General features: G+C 37.4%; 1 protein-coding gene across 5 annotated transcripts in view; it reads left to right on the top strand.

Annotated features, from left to right (window-relative positions):
- Positions 1–21611, top strand: part of PSMD1 (proteasome 26S subunit, non-ATPase 1) — a 103624-nt gene that overhangs the window by 49525 nt on the left and 32488 nt on the right. For all 5 annotated transcript variants that reach the window (XM_089916228.1, XM_022567939.3, XM_022567938.3 and 2 more), the window contains one exon: positions 14498–14612. In XM_089916228.1, coding sequence (XP_089772354.1) covers positions 14498–14612 — 115 coding nt within the window. The remainder of the gene's footprint in view (positions 1–14497; positions 14613–21611) is intronic.

Here is a 21611-nt window from a genome sequence, read left to right as displayed (position 1 = left end):
AACTTTTCATACACACTGGCCATCTACCTAGAAACACTCCAAGCCCCCCTAACGTATAAATAAATGATTTACCAGCTAGGAATCCTTATTTGTAATTGGGTTTTGTCTGAGCAGGTTTATTTTAATACTGATATAAATGCCATTTTTGTAAAACATTTTAGAACTCCTTTAGTTTGAAAGAAGGGGAGAAAATACGTATTACTAGAATCCAGATAATTGTTTTTACTTATTTCATCTTTCAAAGAAAGCATGTTTCTGCAACAAATATTTTCCAAATTTATCACTTTATGTTTATCGCTTTATGCCAAATTTGAACCAGTTCTTTTTTGGTTTTAAGTAATAATTTTTTCTTAACCTTCCCAGTTTCCGAGGGAAGGAGGGGAAGCTGAGAGGAAGATTAAATCATTTATTCATAAAATCTACAAATCCCACGTTAAAAATCTCCCCTTTAACATTTGTAAATTTTTCATTTTGGTTTTTTTAACCACTGAATAGAAATAAAAGATTATGGTAGCAGAGTTTGTGAAGAAAGTAAAAAAGAAAACTCTTTAGATCAACTCTATATTTATTTGTTAAATACTTACCTCTTGCTTGCTCTTTACTCTCCCAAGCATGTCATCTTATCTGCTCAGTAGACCAGATGCTGCTGTGACTGAAGTCCTCCTCCCATTGACTTATTCTGAGCCTCCAGCACTGGTGCTTGAAAGCAATGAAACAAATGTGTTGTATAGCTGTAAGCGTGCCAAGGAGGTTATTTCATCTTTGATACATTCATTTTTAGAGAGTAGCAGCATTCATTATAACTCATAAAATCACTAGTTAAGTATGTTAAACCAGTTCGTGACCCTTATTCAAGTTATATTCTTAAGAGCTCTCTTTAATATTGGGGGGACTGTAATAAACTCTGTCATTTTAGCTTAACGTAGTTCTGTTTTAGATTAACCCTAGGCTGTTTTTCCCATTTGAGAAAGAATAAGATACAATCTAGAGATACTAGAGCTTTAATTCTGTGAAGGTTCTGCCCAGTGAACCTTAGAGTGATTTCCAGAGATCTAATTTCTACCAGTGAAACAAGATTCTTATCCAGCTTTTATGCCTTTGTTGTGGAACACAATTAATTTGCTCTGGTTACAACCTTATATAGAAGAACACAGAAAGGTTTGAATTCTACATGCTTACATAAGTTTTAGAAGAGACTTTTTCATTGCTTGCTTTTAAAAAGATGGCCTCTGGATTTGGGAGTTGGTTCATTGGCAGTTTTTTTTTTTTCACAGATACATTGGGGAAAGTATGTGATATATAATGAAAATATATTTCTGCCTTATTTCAGAAAATTAGTGTAAAAGCCTTATCAGCTATTCTATCTGAGTTTTCCTTAAACTGTAAGACTAGCTTAGTACTAGAACTTCAGCATTCTCAAGGTTTCCTTTTAAAAGGTCATCATAGGGGACTTCCCTGGCGGTCCAGTGGTTAAGACTCTGTGCTTCCATTGCAGGGGGGCGCGTGTTCGATCCCTAGTCAGGGAACTAGAGCCCACATGCCATGTGGCAAAAAAATAAATAAAGATCATCATAGATTGCTCATAGTTTAAAATTATTTAATTACTTCTACATTGGCAACAGCATTTATGCCCTGTTTCAAATTTATATTCCTTACCTTGTGTGAAAGTTATTGGAAAATATTTTGTTCATTTCAGTTCTACTGAGCACTTCAGATTTTATTCAATATTTGTTTTATTTTAACTCGAAATTCAATATTTTAGAAAAAGAATTTTGGGTGAAAACGAATAAAATAATCCTGAACAATCAGATGGATTTTAATGTGCCAGAATTTCTCTTCAGGACTATGAAAATATCTTAAAATACTGCTTTATTCTGAACCACAATTTGACCCCTGTGCTCATGCAGGCAGATAGGTATCTGCAAAACAAGTAATGTCAGATTGAAAATAGCATCATTATATTTAATGAAAAGACTTGTATGAAAGAAACCTTCATTGATTTGTGTTTACAGATAAATTTATTAAAATATTCATTGAGTATATTATAAAAATACCAAACATTATTATTTTATAATACTGTGCCAATGCCGACCCTTCTCACCCACATTCACTCACTTTCTTTTTTTTTTTAATATTTATTTATTTATTTTATTTTTGGCTGAATAGGGTCTTAGTTGCAGCACGCGGGATCTTGGTTGCAGCAAGTGGGATCTTTTCGTTGTGGCACGCAGGCTCCAGAGCACGCGGGCTCTCTAGTTGTGGCTCGCATGCTCAGTAGTTGAGGCTCATGGGCTTAGTTTCCCCACGGCATGTGGGATCTTAGTTCCCCTGCCAGGGATCAAACCTGCGTCCCCTGCATTGGAAGGTAGATTCTTAACCACTGGACCACCAGGGAAATCCCTCACTTTTTTTTTTTAAACCTTAACTAAAAGTAGTTAAAATTGGTTCTTGGAATGTTTTTATTTTATTTTTGTATTTTTAATTAGTTTAATGGCTAAAGGACATAACTAGCTAGAACAACTACTTATTTGGCAACCTTGAGTTATTAGAAGCATAGCTGATAATCGGAGAGAAAGCAAAATAATAATAATAAAAGTGTAGATGAATCTCTCAGTTGGCAAATAACTAAACCTGTGTTCTAAAACCTCATGCACATTAGGCAGAAGGCTGTCTATAAGTCCCCACTCCAAATCTTTTTGCTCTAAACACACTCACAAAAACTTCTGTCCCCCATCTTTAATGAAAACAAACATTTGCACATGGTGGTAAATCTAAATAGTACAAAAGAATATCCATTGATAAATTCACTCTTGAGATGGTTTTTTTTGTGGTTATTGTTTTAATATTTGAGACAGTTTTAACAAACATGTTTCCCTCCCTTCTCCAGAGTAGAGTAACAGATTAAGAAGTGGACAAGCACTTTGGTAATAGCAAAGGGGGCCAATTAAAAAACAGGAATTAACAAGCGTAGGCGTGTAGGTCTACTCACAATAGAGACTTGTAGCTCTCATAACTCAGCCCTCCACAACTCTGTGGTGTAATAATTGATATCATAGTGTTGACTACCATATATTTAATAAAGGTTAAATCATCTTTATTCAGCTCTGTTTTGGATGACAGGAATACGTGAAATGCATTTTTTTTAAATTTTCATCCAAAATGACAAAAAAATATAAAAGTATTATTCTAAGTGGTAGAATGAGATTTCAAATATCTGGAAACTTTATTTGTGTAGAATATCTCATTTACCAAGAACTCCAGATAAATTAATTCTTACTAAAGTAGCTTAAAGGTCAAACTCAAACTCTAATCTGACCATAACCAAAACACCTAATTGGTGCCTTTTTTTCTAAAATACTTATTTTTACCCCTGATGCCTTTTAATTTATTGAACAGATTCTGTCTTCTACTTAAAGGGACAGTCTAGTATCTTTTATACGTTTAGGAAGACAACTTAAATATCAGTCAAAGATATTTTTTATCTCTCAGTCATAGTATCTTTCAAACACTAACACACTAAGGAATTTTTGACAATATGTGGATTGTGTCCACTACATATTCATTTGCGAAGTATTCATTGAGTTCCGTTAGCTTGTGGAGATACAGTGATGAACAAGATAAACATTTTCTGCCTTTATATCAATATAATTTATAATTTCATGAGGGGTGCAAACGCATATACTGATAATTATAATATAGATATGGTACAGCTAAGACTAACTCACTTCAACAGGGCCCTCGGTGCAGCTCAAATATTTCTTGGCTCTTTTTTTAATTCCTTTCTTGTTCACTCTCTGACGATATCAGTGAAAAAGCTAAAACTTCGCTCATTCTTCCCTGGTGACTGAATTTACCTCTTATTATTATTTTTTAATTAATTTATTTTTGGCTGTGTTGGGTCTTGGTTGCTGCGCACGGGCTTTTTCTAGTTGCAGCGAGTGGGGTCTACTCTCCCTTGTGGTGCCCAGGCTTCTCATTATGGTGGCTTCTCTTGTTGCAGAGCACAGTCTCTAGGTGCTCGGACTTCAGTAGTTATGGCACGTGGGCTTAGTTGCTCCACGGCATGTGGGATCTTCCCAGACCAGGGCTTGAACCCATGTCCCCTGCATTGGCAGGCAGATTCTTAACCACTGCACCAACAGGGAAGTCCCTTACATCTTATTTTAATGAAAGACTTAGACCCATCTGAAAGCACTGTCACCTTTCAACTTCTAAAAATGTCTTTCTTTTCATCCATCCTATCGTTTGGGATCATGTTGTCATTCCTCTTTACCATAACTAACTTCTACTTAAATCCTTAGTCCCAACTCTTTATGGTAATTCTTTGCAATCTTGCTGAATAAAGTATCTTCTTTTTCACACATAGAATCCATGCCTTGAATATTCATTTCCTCAGCTTTAACTTCTTTCTTGCAGACATGCTCAGGTTTACAGTTAATGAAAAATAAAAACCTTTCGTTATCCCTTAAGTCTCTTTCCTTCATCATTTGACTTCTTTAGAGAATTGCCTATCCTTTTTCCTTCTTACTACCCACCCAATCTATAACCCTTGTAATCAGATTTTTATCCCCAACATTCTATTAAAATAACTCTTAGAAAGTCACTAATTAACACCAATTGTTGATTTTGTGCAGTATTCATCACTATTGACTGAGCATTTCTCTTTAAAACTTGTATCTTTTTTTTACTTCAAAGACACCTTATCTGAGGGGCGGGGCCGTCAGCGTGAGGGCCGCTGGTCGGGGCTGGGTTTGGGTCGCGTTCCGGCACTTTGGACCGCGGGATTCCGGAACCTCCGCACCCCGGAACCATGGCACCCGGCACCCCGGTGCAGCTCCGGGCGCTGGGTGCCCGGGAGCCGTTAGGAGCGGCCTGTCACCGCTGGGCCTCAGCCCATCGCCCCAGTTCTAGGTTCTGTTCCATGAACACAGTCCGCTCCGCCGCCTGCAGGTCCCGTGTTCAGTGCGGCCTGAATATACTACACAGACTGTGGTCGTGGGCTGGGTCTGTGTCCTGCAGTTTGCAAGGAACAGCTGCAGCTGTCAGAAGTTCTTTTTTAAAGCTCCCATTTCATTTTGCACCCAACGTAGGCAGTACCTGCTGCTTTAAAAAATCTTATTCAATCCCCACCATAATCACAGACTATCAGTATCTCGTTTTACAGATAAGGCAGCATGCTCAGAGAGGGAAGGTCAATTTCTAGTAATTCTGAGAGGTGTGTTTGCCACAGTATTTCCACCCTGCAGACTGCGTGGGGAACAGGGCAGTCCTCTGGGCAGTGACAATCCAGCATGATAAATGCTGTTACAGCCTAAAACAGGAGGAATACTTCGGGAGGGACAGGTGCCTAAGATGAGCCCAGAGGGTGTCAGACCAAGGGGTGGGAGGGGATGGCCTAGGCGAAGGTCCTGAAGGCAGCACGAAGGCCTGCTTCCTGTGGCTTCCATGTACCTCAGGGGAAACCTGCTGTTGGGCAGCAGAGTAGAGAATGGACTGGGGGGCCGTGGGGTGGGTGGGTGGAGAGAAGGGGCTGGTCCAGGAGAGGGAGGGAGGTTCCCGCACACACACAAAAAAAACCAAAGACACCTTATCCTCTGCCTGCGTTCTTTGTCTTTCTTACAGAATCTTTTCTAAGTCTTATTCTACCCTCTTAATATGTAGATTTTCAGAGGTTCCTATCCTGTTGACTTTTCTCCCTCTTCATTTTCTCCTTCCATTCACTCTTACGGTTTTCCATTAACTTGTTGAAAAAAAACTCCTAAAACTCTATTTCCAGCCCAATGACTGTGATCTTGTGGTCATGAGGTGAGACAAGCAGCATACTTAAGGGTTAGGAGACCTCAGACAAACCAATTTCTCTGAGCTTTAATTTCTACATTTGTAAAAAGGAGGTGATGTAACCTGCTCTGCCTACTTCACAGCAGCATTTGACCCAGTTGATCATTTCCCCTTCCCCTTCCTTAAAATAGTTTCTTTGCTTGGCTTCCACTAGACCACACTGTTGGATTTTCTCCTACCTCATTACGACTCCTTTGTAGTCTCCTTTACTTGTTCTCTTTCATCTCAACCTGTTTAATATTGGGGCTCCTCTGGGACTCATTTCTGGATCTCCTCTCCCTTCACACTTGGTGATCTCAGACACACTTAAGGCTTTGAATACTACCTATGTACTAAAACTCCCAAATTTGTATCCCTAGCCTAGACCTTTCCTTCAAACTCCAGACTGTTACATTCAATTACCTACTCAGTATTTCCCTTAGATGTCTAAAAACATCTCAAACTCAAAATGTCCAAAATTGAACTTTTGCTCTTTCCCTCCAAATCTGTTCTATCTATTGGTTTCTTTATCTCAGTTAAAGGCCATTGCATTCTTCCAGTCTCTTTTTTTTCACGTCTTACCATCAGGAAATCTTGTTTATTCTACTTCAATATATGTACCAGATTTCAACTTTTTCCCCCATGTTCATGACTACCACCAAGTCACAGTTATATCTTAACCAGATTTGTGAGATAGCCTCTTAACTCATCTTCTTTCTTCTACCTTTGCCCTCTGGTCTCAGTAGAGCAGCCAAAATTACCATTTTTAAACAAGTCAGATCATATCATTCCTTTGCTTAGAATCCTGACTGCCCTTCACTAGTAAAAACCAAGTTTCCTATAGTCTGGCCCTGTTTTCAACTACTCTTCCCCTCTTCACTACACTCGAACTATTGGCCTCTTTGCCACTCCTCAAACATGCTGGGCGTCATTCCCCCACAGGGCCCTTGCTTGAGCTGTTTCCTCTACCTAATATACTCCTTCTCTGGATAGCCACTTGGCTCACTTCTTCACTGCCTTCTTTTCTTTGCTTAAATATCACCTATCATTGAAGCCTGCCTTGACTACTCTAATGAATACTGCAAAATGCCCCCTTCTCTTGGCTCTTCCAATACGCCTTACCTTGATTTACTTTTTTGGTTCTCCTTAGAACTTCACCTTTTTACTTACTTTATCATTTATTGTTTATTGTCTTTCTCCTACTAGAATGTAGCCTTTGTCTTTTTTGTTCACTGTTCTCTTTGAGTTTATCCTGCTTGGAGTTTGTTAAGTTTCTAGTCTCTCATCAAAATTTGGGAAGTTTTTGGCCATTATTTCTTCAAGAGTTCTTTCAGCCTTCTCTTTCTCTTCTCCCATTGGGACTCCCATTATGCGTATGTTGGTGTGTTTTGTGTCACCCACAGGTCTCTTAGGCTCTGTTCATTTTGCTTCATTCTTTTTCTCCTCCTCAGATTGGATAATCTCAACTAACCTAACTTCAATTCTCAATTAACCTAACTTAATATTATCAGTTAACCTTATTTGATTCTTTTTTCTGCCTGCTCAATTCTGCTGTTGAGCCCCCTCTAGAGAATTTTTCATTTCTTAGTTTGATGATTTGAAGGGCAGGGGGAAACATGCTGATAATTCTGTAACTTTTTGAATGTTACACATTTCTCTAGGTTCAGGAATGCAATCTGAGAGTTTTAAGAGCCATGTTTCTTATTATGGTGAAGTAGCAATTTCTTTATATAAATCTTTTCAGTCTACTTTCTTCTCACCTATTTGAGATATCTTCACACCATTTTGGCAGCACCTGAAAGAAATTAATCTGTTTGGAAACATACCAAAAGCTTGTCTAAAACTATAATTATTTTTAGTTTTCTGAAGTCCAATAAGTTGTTAAAAAAGAAACATTAAAGATTGCACTAGGGCTTCCCTGGTGGCGCAGTGGTTGAGAGTCTGCCTGCCGATGCGGGGGACGTGGGTTCGTGCCCTGGTCCGGGGGGATCCCACATGCCGCGGAGCGGCTGAGCCTGCGCGTCCGGAGCCTGTGCTCCGCAACAGTGAGAGGCCCGCGTACCGCAAAAAAAAAAAAAAAAAAAAAAAGATTGCACTAAATTTGTAAGGTTTGGGGCAAGATCTGTGTGGTTTTGTTTTCCTTGTGGTACTTTACATGTAATAGATAGATAATTCAGTAAATACTAAATTGATGGGAAAAAAAAAAAGTATCATAAAAACGGTAGTAAAAAACTACAAATAGCAGTAGCTTAGGATACAGAGTTTCATAGGACAGAAGTGTTTTTGGGAAATGAAACTGTTTTCTTCTTTTTCAGTTATTTTTGTGATAATATTTTATGTATGTTTTATATTGTGATGAAAACAAAATTCAAAATGTTTAATATCTCCCCTCTTTTAATGGTATTCACTTTTTAAATTTTTATAAACTAGCCAAGAAATAAAGAGAGCAAGAAATGTTGCTAGAATTCCCACAACATGTAGCTCCATTGTTGAGAACAAATGCAGCTAGCAAATTTGTAATTGTCTGAGTAAATATACTTTTAAATTTAATATATCAAAATGTAAATATGAGGAAAACCTAAGTCATAGGTAACACATTTTGTGCTAATCAAAGTGTTGAATTCCTTGCTAACTATCCCCAGCCAATATAACAAAATCCACTATTTTTTCTGTGACTTGAACATTTCTAGACATTTATTTTTCTAAATATGTTCACAGAGACACAGAGATGAACTTGTATTGCTGATCAGGGATTAGTCATTTAAATACTTAGTTTTAAATGCTGATCCAAAGCCATTAAAAAAAACTACAGGAATTATTTTGTGACATTATCTTAAAGAGATAAATGTTTACATAGAAAAGCTAACATTCAAGGAGAGTCAGAATTATCTAAAATAACTGAAAAAAAGCCTTATGAATTGTTATTAAAGAGTTAGTGTATTTTCTATTAATTTGCAGGTTCTTTCTCCTTCCCTTGCCTTGCCCCCCTCTTTCTCAGTTGCATCCCTGTGTGTAATATAATGTTTTTTGGTCTTCTATATTTCCTGTAAATTGATAGTTAGATCTAGAGGCTTGGTCACATTCTGGTTCAATTTTTCACTCTTTCTCTTCCCCTTCCCCTCCTCCTCCCCCTCCTCCTTCCTCCCTCTCCTCCTCCTCCTTTTTTATTAAGAAGGGGCTGGCAGTGCACATAAGGTGTAAGGTCTAGTTGTTTCTCTTTTCATGATGTTAGCGTCTTTGATAATGATGCTGTTGTCCATTAATTCATTACCAGTTTCAAAATGGCGATGATATAATTTTATCATTTATTAGCTTAGTTTTAAAAATTAGACATATATACCAACATGTATGTATGTATTTGGATAAAGATTAATGTAAGTTTTGCTTTCAGTGAATGTTTGCATTGCGATCATTGCTTAGAAAAATTCTTTTGTCCTTTTAGAGCTGCCTGTTGAAAAATTAAAATAAACCTAGAATATTATGATTTTATTGTACTCTTGAAGAGGTTGAATGTCTAAGCTAATTAAAGAATTTGTCGTTTCTTGTCTTAACAAATTTTCTGAAGAAGGTGTCAGAGTTGGAACTATTATTAGACTGAGAAACATAAAAGAATTTTTTATGTGCTTTTGAGTTTATAGCCCTCACAACCTAGATCAGTCTTTTATGGTAATCAACTAGGTAAAGCTCTTTGCGTTAGGCTCCCAGGCAAAGCTCTGTATTTATGTTCGCAGGCAAAATTTTTTTCTAAACCTCATGAAATTGTTAATGCCCTAGTCTAAGTATAATACTTTTAACAAGTGGGAGATCATAAAATAAATGAAGTTTTAAGATACGTTTAGGATAAGCTCTTTGTGAGTCACTTTTCCCTGGAATGTCCTGTCCTTGCTGCAGCTAAGGGGCAAGGTAGGTAAAGTGTTCTCTGTGCCATTAGCTCCCTAAAAAGTTGATGAGGAAATCTGGAGGTCAGAACCCTGTATATTAACCAGTTTTCTAGGTTTAATATCCAACTTGTTTTACATTGTTTTGAATGAACTTTTGGGTATGAGTTGCCTTTACCTTTCTTAAAAAATAAGAGCCCAAACTACAGCATACTAGTAACCAAATTCCTGGTTCTGACCCAAAGGCAATTTCCGGTTATGCATTTAGATTTTAGTAATTATAGTATAGTATTCTACTCTACCACACCACTAACTCCCCAGCATAAATAAGGTGGAGCAGATATCATTTTATGCATGAAGCAGTTAAGTCTCAGAGGGACTTAATGATTGCCATTCTGTTAATAAATGGCTGCACTAGAATTGGATTCCAGGTTTTTCAAATTCCAAGCCCACGTTCTCTCTACCGCAGCATGTTGAAAACGAAAGGGAGAGGAGGAAGAGAGAGATCGTTTAAGGAGTCACTGTATTATTTCAAGTGAGAGATGACCAGGGTCTAAAACAAGCAGTGCAAACAGAAACAAGATTTAAAGGTTTCACTTGATTGGGCAGATTAGATGTGGGGAATGAGAGAATAGAATGATTGAAAATGTGAGTTTTCTTGGTGTATAGATGAATAGTCATGGCGGAAAGAGAAGCAGTTTAGGGGAGGGGTGCCCTTTATTCCTCTTTCTGTACAGAATTCTGTGTATTGACTGAGGTATTTGTGGACTATTTAGTTAAAGACGTTCAACGGGCACTTCAAAATTCAGGATGCTGCTCAGATTATTTGGAGTCTGTTGGTAGGGAGTACAAGGGACTTAAACAGAGGGAGTACTCTTAATTCCTGTGTCGTTATGGTAATCCTGTGGCACCTACCTAATGAAAATATAAATTCATAACTCTGCCAAGGGACTACCGCGAGGTTTATGTCCTCACCAAATTCCCACTGCGATGGACCAAACCGACGTGCTTAGAACAGTGTTTCTGCCTGTATACGTATAGTGCTATATTTTTTCCTTTTCTAGGGAAGATAGATTAGAAAAGACACATATTCTTGAAAGCATTTTGATTAATACAATTTAATATTGAGGTTGTACAAAATATTCAATAAACAGTAGTTAATAGCCAGTATGTTTTAAAAAAAAAAAGGAATTCATACGTGCACTTTATGGTTGGATAATATGGTAGTGACTTGTGCATATGCCCTTAAACAATTCCTGCTCTCTGGAAGGTTGTACAAATAGTAAGTTGGTAAGATGACTGTTAGCTACAAGCCAAGAAATTTTATTGAAACAACAAATCAGAACTTAGTTACCTGTTTCAGTGTTTTACTTTTTAAAGTAGGCCTTCCCTAGCCCCTTTATGTGGTCTCCCTACTGGGAACTTCAAAGCACATAAAATTAAAAGACACACAATTAGCCCTTATGAACTAACTCAGAGGTACTTGTTACCTCTCTCATTTTTGATTATCTAGCTGAGTTAAAAACTTAAGTGAGGAGGGGAACAAGGAAGGGCCTGATATTTTTCCCAGTGATTAACCCTTAGGATTTGAACCTAGTAGGAAATAGTTGTTGGTCAAGTCTCTAAATATATATTTAGTTTGGCTCCCTTTGTCTTTTATTAAGTAATAAAAATTATTTTATCTTTAGTACCTAGCACTGTGCCACTAATTTATGGGAAAAAGTACAGAAGACACAGTCTCCATCCTTGCCCCTTGAGACATGTGCAGTCTTGAGTGGTTTTATTTATAATTTGTTATGTGATAAGATGTTTGAGTTTGTCAGAGGATTTGAGTATCAAAGTATGGACAGAACTGGGCTTCCCTGGTGGCCCAGTGGTTATGAATCTGCCTGCCAATGCAGGGGACACGTGTTCGAGCCCTGGTCCGGGAAGATCCCACACGCCTCGGCGCAACTAAGCCCATGCACCACAACTACTGAGCCTACGCTCTAGAGCCCGCGAGCCGCAGCTACTGAAGCCTGCACACCTACAGCCCGTGCTCCGCAACAAGAGAAGCCACCACAATGAGAAGCCCGCGCACCGCGACAAAGAGGTAGCCCCTGCTCGCCGCAACTAGAGAAAGCCCGCGCGCCGTAACTAGAGAAAGCCCGCGCGCAGCAACAAAGACCCAACACAGCCAAAAATAAAATAAATAATAAAAATAAATACATTAAAAAAAATTATGGACAGAACTTTTAAGTTCTTAGCCCAATGCAAGTGAAAAATAAAAGTTAAATAATGATGGGACTTACCTTATGGTGCAGTGGTTAAGAATCTGCCTGCCAATGCAGGGGACACAGGTTTGAGCTCTGGTCCAGGAAGATCCCACATGCTGCGGAGCAACTAAGCCCGTGCACCACAACTGCTGAGCCCGCACACCTAGAGCCCGTGAGCCACAGCTACTAAGCCTGCACGCCTAGAGCCCATGCTCCACAACAAGAGAAGCCACTGCATTGAGAAGCCCGTGCACTGCAATGAAGAGTAGCCCCCGCTCACCACAACTAGAGAAAGCCCGCACACAGCAACGAAGACCTAATGCAGCCAAAAATTAATTAATTATTTATTTTTAAAAAGTTAAACAATGATGCTGTCAACTACAGTAATTCTCCAGCAACCTCTTTGGTATGATATCACCTTTAAAATTTCATTTTTATTTCATAGGAATATTTCTCATTGATGAAATGTCCTGTAATAATGAACACTGATTTAAAACCTTTGATGATTGATTCATTTTTAAAAGCCATAGAATTGTAAAGTGGAACAGACCTTATGGAACTTTTAGTCCAATTTGTTCTTTTTCCGATGTGAAAAGGGACCCCAAAGTGTATGGTTACTTGAACCTTGTCTAAAATTATCCCAGCTATTTAGAGGCAAAACAGGAACTAGAACATGGGTTTTTTACTTCTTATATAACTTACTGTTATTTACCTCAGTACTCATTAACTGAAAGCATATGTGTATTTGTTCATTTGTTTTTATATTATTCCTGCATGATAATCAAGAAATATTATCTCTAGTTACAGAAAAGAAAATTTAAGTGATTTGCCTGATGTCATGTACTAAGAAATTAACAAAACTAAGACTAGAGCCCAAATCTTCTGTTTCCTAGTACATTGCTTTCTTTATACTATTCTTCTGTATTGTTGCCACTAGTTTGTTTACGGATTTTTCGTACTACGAACTAGCTTCATCAAACTGAGAAAGAACATTTTCAAGAAAGAGTGATAGCAGAGTTCTACCTTTTTTTCTTTTTTGAGGTATGGTTGATGTATAATATATGTTTCAGATGTACAACATAGTGATTCACAATTTTAAAAGATTATGTTCCATATATAGTTACCATAAAATATTGGCTGTATTTCCTGTGTTGTACAATATACCATTGTAGCTTATTTGTATTATACATAGTAGTTTGTACTCTTAATCGCCTACCCCTATCTTGCCTCTCCCCCAAAATTCCACCTTTATAGACAATTTGCATAAACTTGGCTCTACTCCATTTGAAATTTGAATTTACCATTCACTGGAGTTTGAGGCTAGAGGACAATTTCAGCATAGAATTATAGATTTAAATTGGCCTGTAGGTAATAACTGCTTTCATTCACAACAGGATACTTTTTTAAAAAAAGTTCTGTTGGGCTTCCCTGGTGGCGCAGTGGTTCAGAGTCCACCTGCTGATGCAGGGGACACAGGTTCGTGCCCCGGTCCGGGAAGATCCCACATGCCATGGAGCGGCTGGGCCCGTGAGCCATGGCCGCTGAGCCTGCACGTCCGGAGCCTGTGCTCCGCAATGGGAGAGGCCACAGCAGTGAGAGGCCCGCGTACCGCAAAAAAAAAAAAAAAAAAAGAAAAAAGAAAAAACGTTCTATTGAAATGTAATATATTAATAGTCTCTTTTTAAGTTTTTATTGAAGTGTAGTATACATCTAAAAACATGAACATAATTAGCCTACACCTTGATGAATTTTCGTAACTGAACACACCTGTGTAACCAGCACCTAGTTCAACATCAGTACCAGCCTTCCAGAAACTCCCCTTACACTCTCTTCTAGTTACTACACCCAACCTGCTGACCCCTCAGGAGTGACCACTATAACAGGATAGTCCTTCAAAGATGAGATCAGATACTTCATTTGTCAAGGTTGTCCTCTCTTCTGTATTTGCTGCAAATATGAAGAAGATGAGAAAAGAACAATTTCTCTATTCTTATCAACACAAAAATAATTGCTGAAGACAAAAAAAATCAAAATTTTTTCATACCAAGTCTTATTTAACAATTTAATATTCAATCAGAGTAATACTGGGAGTTTTAAATCTTTTGTACAGCTTTGGAAACATCTTGGAGTCTCTGTAAGTGACTTTTGTCTTCTGAAACAAGACACAGAGTAAGCAGGAGTTATAATGGATGTAGGGCAGTGTTCCCTGTCCCCATTACCCCCCCCACCCCCCGCTCCACCCCGTCTCCCATGGCTGTTCCCCACCCTGGAGAAGACAGAAGGGAATGAGTAATGCTGTGATGCAGAGCTGTGGTTGAGGGATCACTGATATGTTCCTCTTTCTTTTCATATATTCCCTGAATGTTGAAGATAGCTTTCTAATATCAATAATTAGAATTCTGTTGGAGATTTTTAATTCTGTAACTTCTGTGTTAAATATAACTCTGTTGTTTCCCATAACTTTCAAAAAATTGATTAAAATTCTTCCATCTTGATTTAAAATATGTTATCTATAACACTGTCTTCACTTTCTCTGTTTCTTATCAGGACGCCTGAACAGTGCCCCAGTGTCGTTTCATTGTTGTCAGAGAGTTACAATCCTCATGTGCGTTATGGAGCTGCAATGGCCCTGGGCATCTGCTGTGCTGGTACAGGAAACAAGGTAAAGGCCAAAGCCAATGCGGTCAGTTCTTTTCTGGTGCCAGACTGTTTTCTGTAGCCGAAAAGTTTATGTAACAGTTGTAAAAATACAGGTGTGGTGTGATCTGTAAGACTTAACTTGCCTCACAAGTTAAGCTTCCCAGAACTTCCTCACTTAACTATTCTGGATTGCTCAAAGCCGTTTAAGAACAAACCACCACATTACATGGATGGCTCTAATGAAAACAATGCTGTTGAATTTTTTATGAAAGCATTGATTTCTTTAAAAAGAAGAAATAGTATTTTTTTCTTTGAAGAGCTACTCTGGCCATTTTACATTGTTATTTTACATGTTTAATTTGCATAATAAGTATTGTAGAAATCAAAGTTCTTATTTGAGGGCACCACAGTCAACTCAGTTTGATTTTTTTGTGTGTTTGTTTTAAGTTTATATTTAACTGCTCTTTGCCTGTTTTCTCCTCAAGAACATAATAGATAACCTGGTATTTGTTAAGCCCACAAAAGTGACAAAATAAAGACTTGGGTTAGGTACATTGATGATTTGAAAACAGTTTGTCATGAGAGTCATAAAGAAATGCACCAATGCTTTAATAACAAGTATTCTTGATTCACAGCAATAACATAAATCACCACATTTTGCCTTTCATAGAGCACATGAACACACCTTGGCCAGTTCCCCAAAAGGTGCACTTTTCTTTTAATAGCACACAGGCGTGTGTGTGTGTGTGTGTGTGTGTGTGAGAGAGAGAGAGAGAGAGAGAGAGAGAGAGGGAAGAAGAACATGATTATATTCCCAGTGTCTTTACATCAGAAAGCAGCCACTTTTTAAAAATCATCTCTTGTCCAAACTAAAGCATAATTATTAGTTTATTGATTGATTCCAGGAATTACATTTTAATCTGCTTGACTTTTTCTCTAATAAAGAGTATTAGTATTGGATACAAATAATTTTTTTCTAGTCACATAAAACATTATTAAAGCTAGGAATTAAAATAGGCATTTTCACTATATGTGGCGAGAATTGTATAAAAATTTATAGAGACATGCCCTTCCAATATTCTTATTCTGTCTCCTTACCCTGCTTTATTTTTCTTCATCTGCCGTGGCCTCTCCCGTTGCGGAGCACAGGCTCCGGACATGCAGGCCCAGTGGCCATGGCTCACGGGCCCAGCCGCCCTGCGGCATGTGGGATCCTCCCGGACCGGGGCACGAACCCACGTCCCCTACATCGGCAGGTGGACTCTCAACCACTGTGCCACCAGGGAAGCCCCACCTGACATATTTTTACACCTATTTATTTATTGTCTGTCTTCTCTCCACTGAAATGTAAGGTCCCTGAGAACAGAATGTTCACTGCTAAAACCTAAAGTCAGACCTGGCACATAGTAGAGTTTCAGTAAATATTTGTCAAATGAATGATGAAGGGAAGATCATTTTAAGGATATGATGATGAACAAGTTGGACATGGTCTCTGTCCTCACAGTTTTGTTTTTTAAATGTTTTCATTTCTTTTGGAGGAGAATTTCTTACATGAGAATGTATCTTCAGTGTTATTAGAAAAGTCATTGTGTGTATAAAATACAGTTTATAGAAATAGGCCTTCATTTTTTTCTAGGACACATCTGTTCTATAAACAAAGGAAAAATATAGTTGGATGTTTTACTAAGTATTTTCTCCCTCCGGTGTTTAGTAGACATTTATATCAGACCTCATAAGTTAAATGTAAATTAGATTTTTTTCTTTCCAGATTATTCTAAACTTAATATGCTATCTAGGAGCAAATGTTCTTTGAGACACAGTATCTGACAAGTTAATTCAATGAATATTCTTCATTACTCATACTAAACAAGTCTGCTTTATTTCTAGATAGTTTGTATGATCTACGTATCAATACCTATCTGTCTGAAACTTGGCACATTAATTTTGTTTCTTAAAAGCCTGAAACACCTATTTAGTCTAAAATGTATCTTTGAGGTCATATCACATACCTCAAAGGCCAAGTTAGTGTCTTTTAACTTACAAGTTGGAAATTTTCTTATATTTTTATCATGAATACTTCATAAACAATATTGACAATATGAGTAACGTTTGCAAAACTTGCTCTTCTAAACAACGGCACTACATTTTTCAGGGAAGTGAGGAAAAGGAATACATTTATATGGTATTTGTATTATTTATTAATTGCTCTGATTTTTCTCTTTTGAATTTTATTTTATTTATTTTTTTATACAGCAGGTTCTTATTAGTTATATATTTTATACATATTGGTGTATATATGTCAATCCCAATCTCCCAATTCATCACACCGCCACCATCCCCCGCCACTTTCCCCCCTTAGTGTCCATACGTTTCTTCTCTACATCTATGTCTCTATTTCTGCCCTACAAACCGGTTCATCTGTACCATTTTTCTAGGTTCCACATATGTGTGTTAATATATGATATTTGTTTTTCTTTCTGACTTACTTCACTCTCTATGACAGTCTCTAGGTCCATCCACAAATGACCCAAGTTTTTTTCCTTTTAATGGCTGAGTAATATTCCATTGTATATATGTACCACATCTTCTTTATCCATTCGTCTGTTGATGGGCATTTAGGTGGCTTCCATTACCTGGCTATTGTAAATAGTGCTGCAGTGAACATTGGGGTGCATGTGTCTTTTTGAATTATAGTTTTCTCTGGGTAAATGCCCAGTAGTGGTATTGCTGGGTCATATGGTAATTCTATTTTTAGTTTTTTAAGGAACCTCCATACTGTTCTCCATAGTGGCTGTATCAGTTTACATTCCCACCAACAGTGCAAGAGAGTTCACTTTTCTCCACACCCTCTCCAGCATTTGTTGTTTGTAGATTTTCTGATGATGCCCATTCTAACTGGTGTGAGGTGATACCTCATTGTAGTTTTGATTTGCATTTGCCTAATAATTAGTGATGTTGAGCAGCTTTTCATGTGCTTCTTGGCCATCTGTATGTCTTCTTTGGAGGAATGTCTATTTAGGTCTTCGGCCCATTTTTGGATTGGGTTGTTTGTGTTTTTAATATTGAGCTGCATGAGCTGTTTATATATTTTGGAGATTAATCCTTTGTCCCTTGATTTGTTTGCAAATATTTTCTCCCATTCTGAGGGTTGTCTTTTCGTCGTGTTTGTAGTTTCCTTTGCTTTGCAAAAGCTTTTAAGTTTCATTAGGTCCCATTTGTTTATTTTTGTTTTTATTTCCATTACTCTAAGAGGTAGATCAAAATATCTCTTGCTGTGATTTATGTCAAAGAGTGTTCTTCCTATGTTTTCCTCTAAGAGTTTTATGGTGTCTTTCCTTAGATTTAGGTCTCTAATCCATTTTGAGTTTATTTTTGTGTATGGAGTTAGGGAGTGTTCTAATTTCATTCTTTTACATGTAACTGTCCAGTTTCCCCAGCTCCACTTACTGAAGAGACTATCTTTTCTCCATTGTGTATCCTTGCCTCCTTTGTCATAGATTAGTTGACCCTAGGTGTGTGGGTTTATCTCTGGGCTTTCTATCCTGTTCCATTGATCTATATTTCTGGTTTTCTACCAGTACCATATTGTCTTGGTTACTGTAGCTCTGTAGTATAGTCTGAAGTCACAGAGTCTGATTCCTCCAGCTCCATTTTTTCCCCTCAAGACTGCTTTGGCTATTTGGGGTCTTCTCTGTCTCCATACAAATTTTTAGACTTTTTTGTTCTAGTTCTGTAAAAAACACCATTGGTAATTTGATAGGGATTGCATTGAATCTGTAGATTGCTTTAGGTAGTATAGTCATTTTCACAGTATTGATTCCTCCGATCCAAGAACATGGTATCTCTCCATCTGTTTGTATCATCTTTAATTTCTTTCATCAGTGTCTTAATAGTTTTCTGTATACAGGTCTTTTGTCTCCCTAGGTACGTTTACTCCTAGGTATTTTATTCTTTTTTTTACAGTGGTAAATGGGAGTGTTTCCTAATTTCTCTTTCAGATTTTTCATCATTAGTGTATAGGAATGCAAGAGATTACTGTGCATTAATTTTGTATCCTGCAACCTTACCAGATTCATTGATTAGCTCTAGTAGTTTTCTGGTAGCATCTTTAGGATTCTCTATGTACAGTATCATGTTATCTGCAAACAGTGACAGTTATACTTCTTCTTTTCCAATTTGTATTCCTTTTATTTCTTTTTCTTCTCTGATTGCTGTGGCTAGGACTTCCAAAACTATGTCGAATAATAGTGGCGAGAGTGGACATCCTTGTCTTGTTCCTGATCTTAGAGGAAATGCTTTCAGTTTTTCACCATTAAGAATGATGTTTGCTGTAGGTTTGTCATATATGGTCTTTATTATGTTGAGGTAGGTTCTCTCTATGCCCACTTTCTGGAGAGTTTTTACCATAAGTGGGTGTTGAATTTTGTCATAAGCTTTTCCTGCATCTATTGAGATGATCATATGGTTTTTATTCTTCAGTTTGTTAATATGGTGTATAACATCGATTGATTTGTGTATATTGAAGAATCTTTGCATCTCCGGAATAAACCCCACTTGATCATGGTGTATGATCCTTTTAATGTGTTGTTGGATTCTGTTTCCTAGTATTTTGTCGAGGATTTTTGCATCTATATTCATCAGTGATATTGGTCTGTAATTTTCTTTTTTTGTCGTATCTTTGTCTGGTTTTGGTATCAGGGTGATGGTGGCCTCATAGAATGAGTTTGGGAGTGTTCTTTGCAATTTTCTGGAAGAGTTTGAGAAGGATGGGTGTTAGCTCTTCTCTACATATTTGATAGAATTCACCTGTGAAGCGGTCTGGTCCTGGACTTTTGTTTGTTGGAAGATTTTTACTCACAGTTTCAATTTCATTACTTGTGATTTGTCTGTTCATATTTTCTGTTTCTTCCTGGTTCAGTCTTGGAAGGTTATACCTTTCTACAAATTTTTCCATTTCTTCCAGGTTGTCCATTTTGTTGGCATAGAGTTGCTTGTAGTAGTCTCTCAGGATGCTTTGTATTTCTGCGGTGTCTTTTGTAACTTCTTCTTTTTCATTTCTAATTTTATTGATTTGAGTCCTCTCCCTCCTTTTCTTGATGAGCCTGGCTAATGGTTTATCAATTTTGTTTATCTTCTCAAAGAACCAGCTTTTAGTTTTATTGATCTTTTCTGTTGTTTTCTTTGTTTCTATTTCATTTATTTCTGCTCTGATCTTTATGATTTCTTTCCTTCTGCTAACTTTGCATTTTGTTTGTTCTTCTTTCTCTAGTTCCTTCAGGTGTAAGGTTAGACTGTTTATTTGAGATTTTTCTTGTTTCTTGAGGTAGGCTTGTATAGCTATAAACTTCTCTCTTAGAACTGCTTTTGCTACATCCCATAGGTTTTGGATCATCATATTTGTCTCTAGGTATGTTTTGATTTCCTCTTTAATTTCTTCAGTGATCTCTTGGTTATTTAGTAACGTATTGTTTAGCCTCCATGTGTTTGTGTTTTCTACTTTTTTTTCCCTGTAATTGATTTCTAATCTCATAGTGTTGAGGTCAGAAAAGGTGCTTGATATGATTTCAGTTTTCTTAAATTTACTGAGGCTTGTTTTGTGACCCAAGATGTGATCTGTCCTGGAGAATGTTCCGTGTGCACTTGAGAAGAAAGTGTAATCTGCTGTTTTTGGATGGAATATCATATAAATATCAATTAAATCTATCTGGTCTGTTGTGTCATTTAAAGCTTATGTTTCCTTATTAATTTTCTGTCTGGATGATCTGTCCATTGGTGTAAGTGAGGTGTTAAATTCCCCCACTATTATTGTGTTACTGTTGATTTCCTCTTTTATAGCTGTTAGCAGTTGCCTTATGTATTGAGGTGCTCCTGTGTTGGGTGCATATATATTTATAATTGTTATATCTTCTTCTTGGCTTGATCCCTTGATAATTATGTAGTGTCCTTCCTTGTCTCTCGTAACACTGTTTATTTTAGAGTCTATTTTCTCTGATATGAATATTGCTACTCCAGCTTTCTTTTGATTTCCATTTACATGGAATATCTTTTTCCATCCCCTCACTTTCAGTCTGTATGTGTCCCTAGGTCTGAAGTGGGTCTCTTGTAGACAGCATATATATGGGTCTTGTTTTTGTATCCATTCAGAGAGCCTGTATCTTTTGGTTGGAGCTTTTAACCTATTCATGTTTAAGGTAATTATCGATATGTATGTTCCTATTACCATTTTCTTAATTGTTTTGGGTTTGTCTTTGTAGGTCCTTTTCTTCTCTTGTGTTTCCCACTTAAAGAAGTTCCTTTAGCATTTGTTGTAGGGCTGGTTTGGTGCTGCTGAATTCTTTTAGCTTCTGCTTGTCTTTAAACTGTTGATTTCTCCATTGAATCTGAATGAGATCCTTGTTGGGTAAAGTAATCTTGGTTGTAGGTTCTTCCCTTTCATCACTTGAAATATATCATGCCACTCCCTTCTGGCCTGTAGAGTTTCTGCTGAGAAATCAGCTGTTAACCTTATGGGAGTTCCCTTGTATGTTATTTGTCATTTTTTCCCTTGTTGCTTTCAGTAATTTTTCTGTCTTTAATTTTTGTCGGTTTGATTACTATGTGTCTTGCCATGTTTCTCCTTGGGTTTATCGTGCCTGGGACTCTCTGTGCTTCCTGGGCCTCTCTGTGCTTCCTGGGCTTGGGTGGTTATTTCCTTTCCCATGTCAGGGAAGTTTTTGACTATAATCTCTTCTAATATTTTCTCGGGTCCTTTCTCTCTTTCTTCTCCTTCTGGGACCCCTATAATGCGAATGTTGTTGCGTTTAATATTGTCCCAGAGGTCTCTTATGCTGTCTTCATTTCGTTTCATTCTTTTTTCTTTATTCTGTTCCATAGCAGTGAATTCCACCATTCTGTCTTCCAAGTCACTTATCCGTTCTTCTGCCTCAGTTATTCTGCTATTGATTCCTTCTAGTGTAGTTTTCATTTCAGTTATTGTATTGTTCATCTCTGTTTGTTTGTTCTTTAATTCTTCTAGGTCTTT

Source organism: Delphinapterus leucas, chromosome 8, assembly GCF_059928025.1.
Source record: "Delphinapterus leucas isolate spDelLeu-1000000601 "Yukka" chromosome 8, BTC_Dleu_Yukka2, whole genome shotgun sequence".
NCBI lineage: Eukaryota > Metazoa > Chordata > Mammalia > Artiodactyla > Monodontidae > Delphinapterus > Delphinapterus leucas.
The sequence above is the reverse complement of the archived record's forward strand: the minus strand, read 5'-3'. Positions and strand labels throughout refer to the sequence as shown.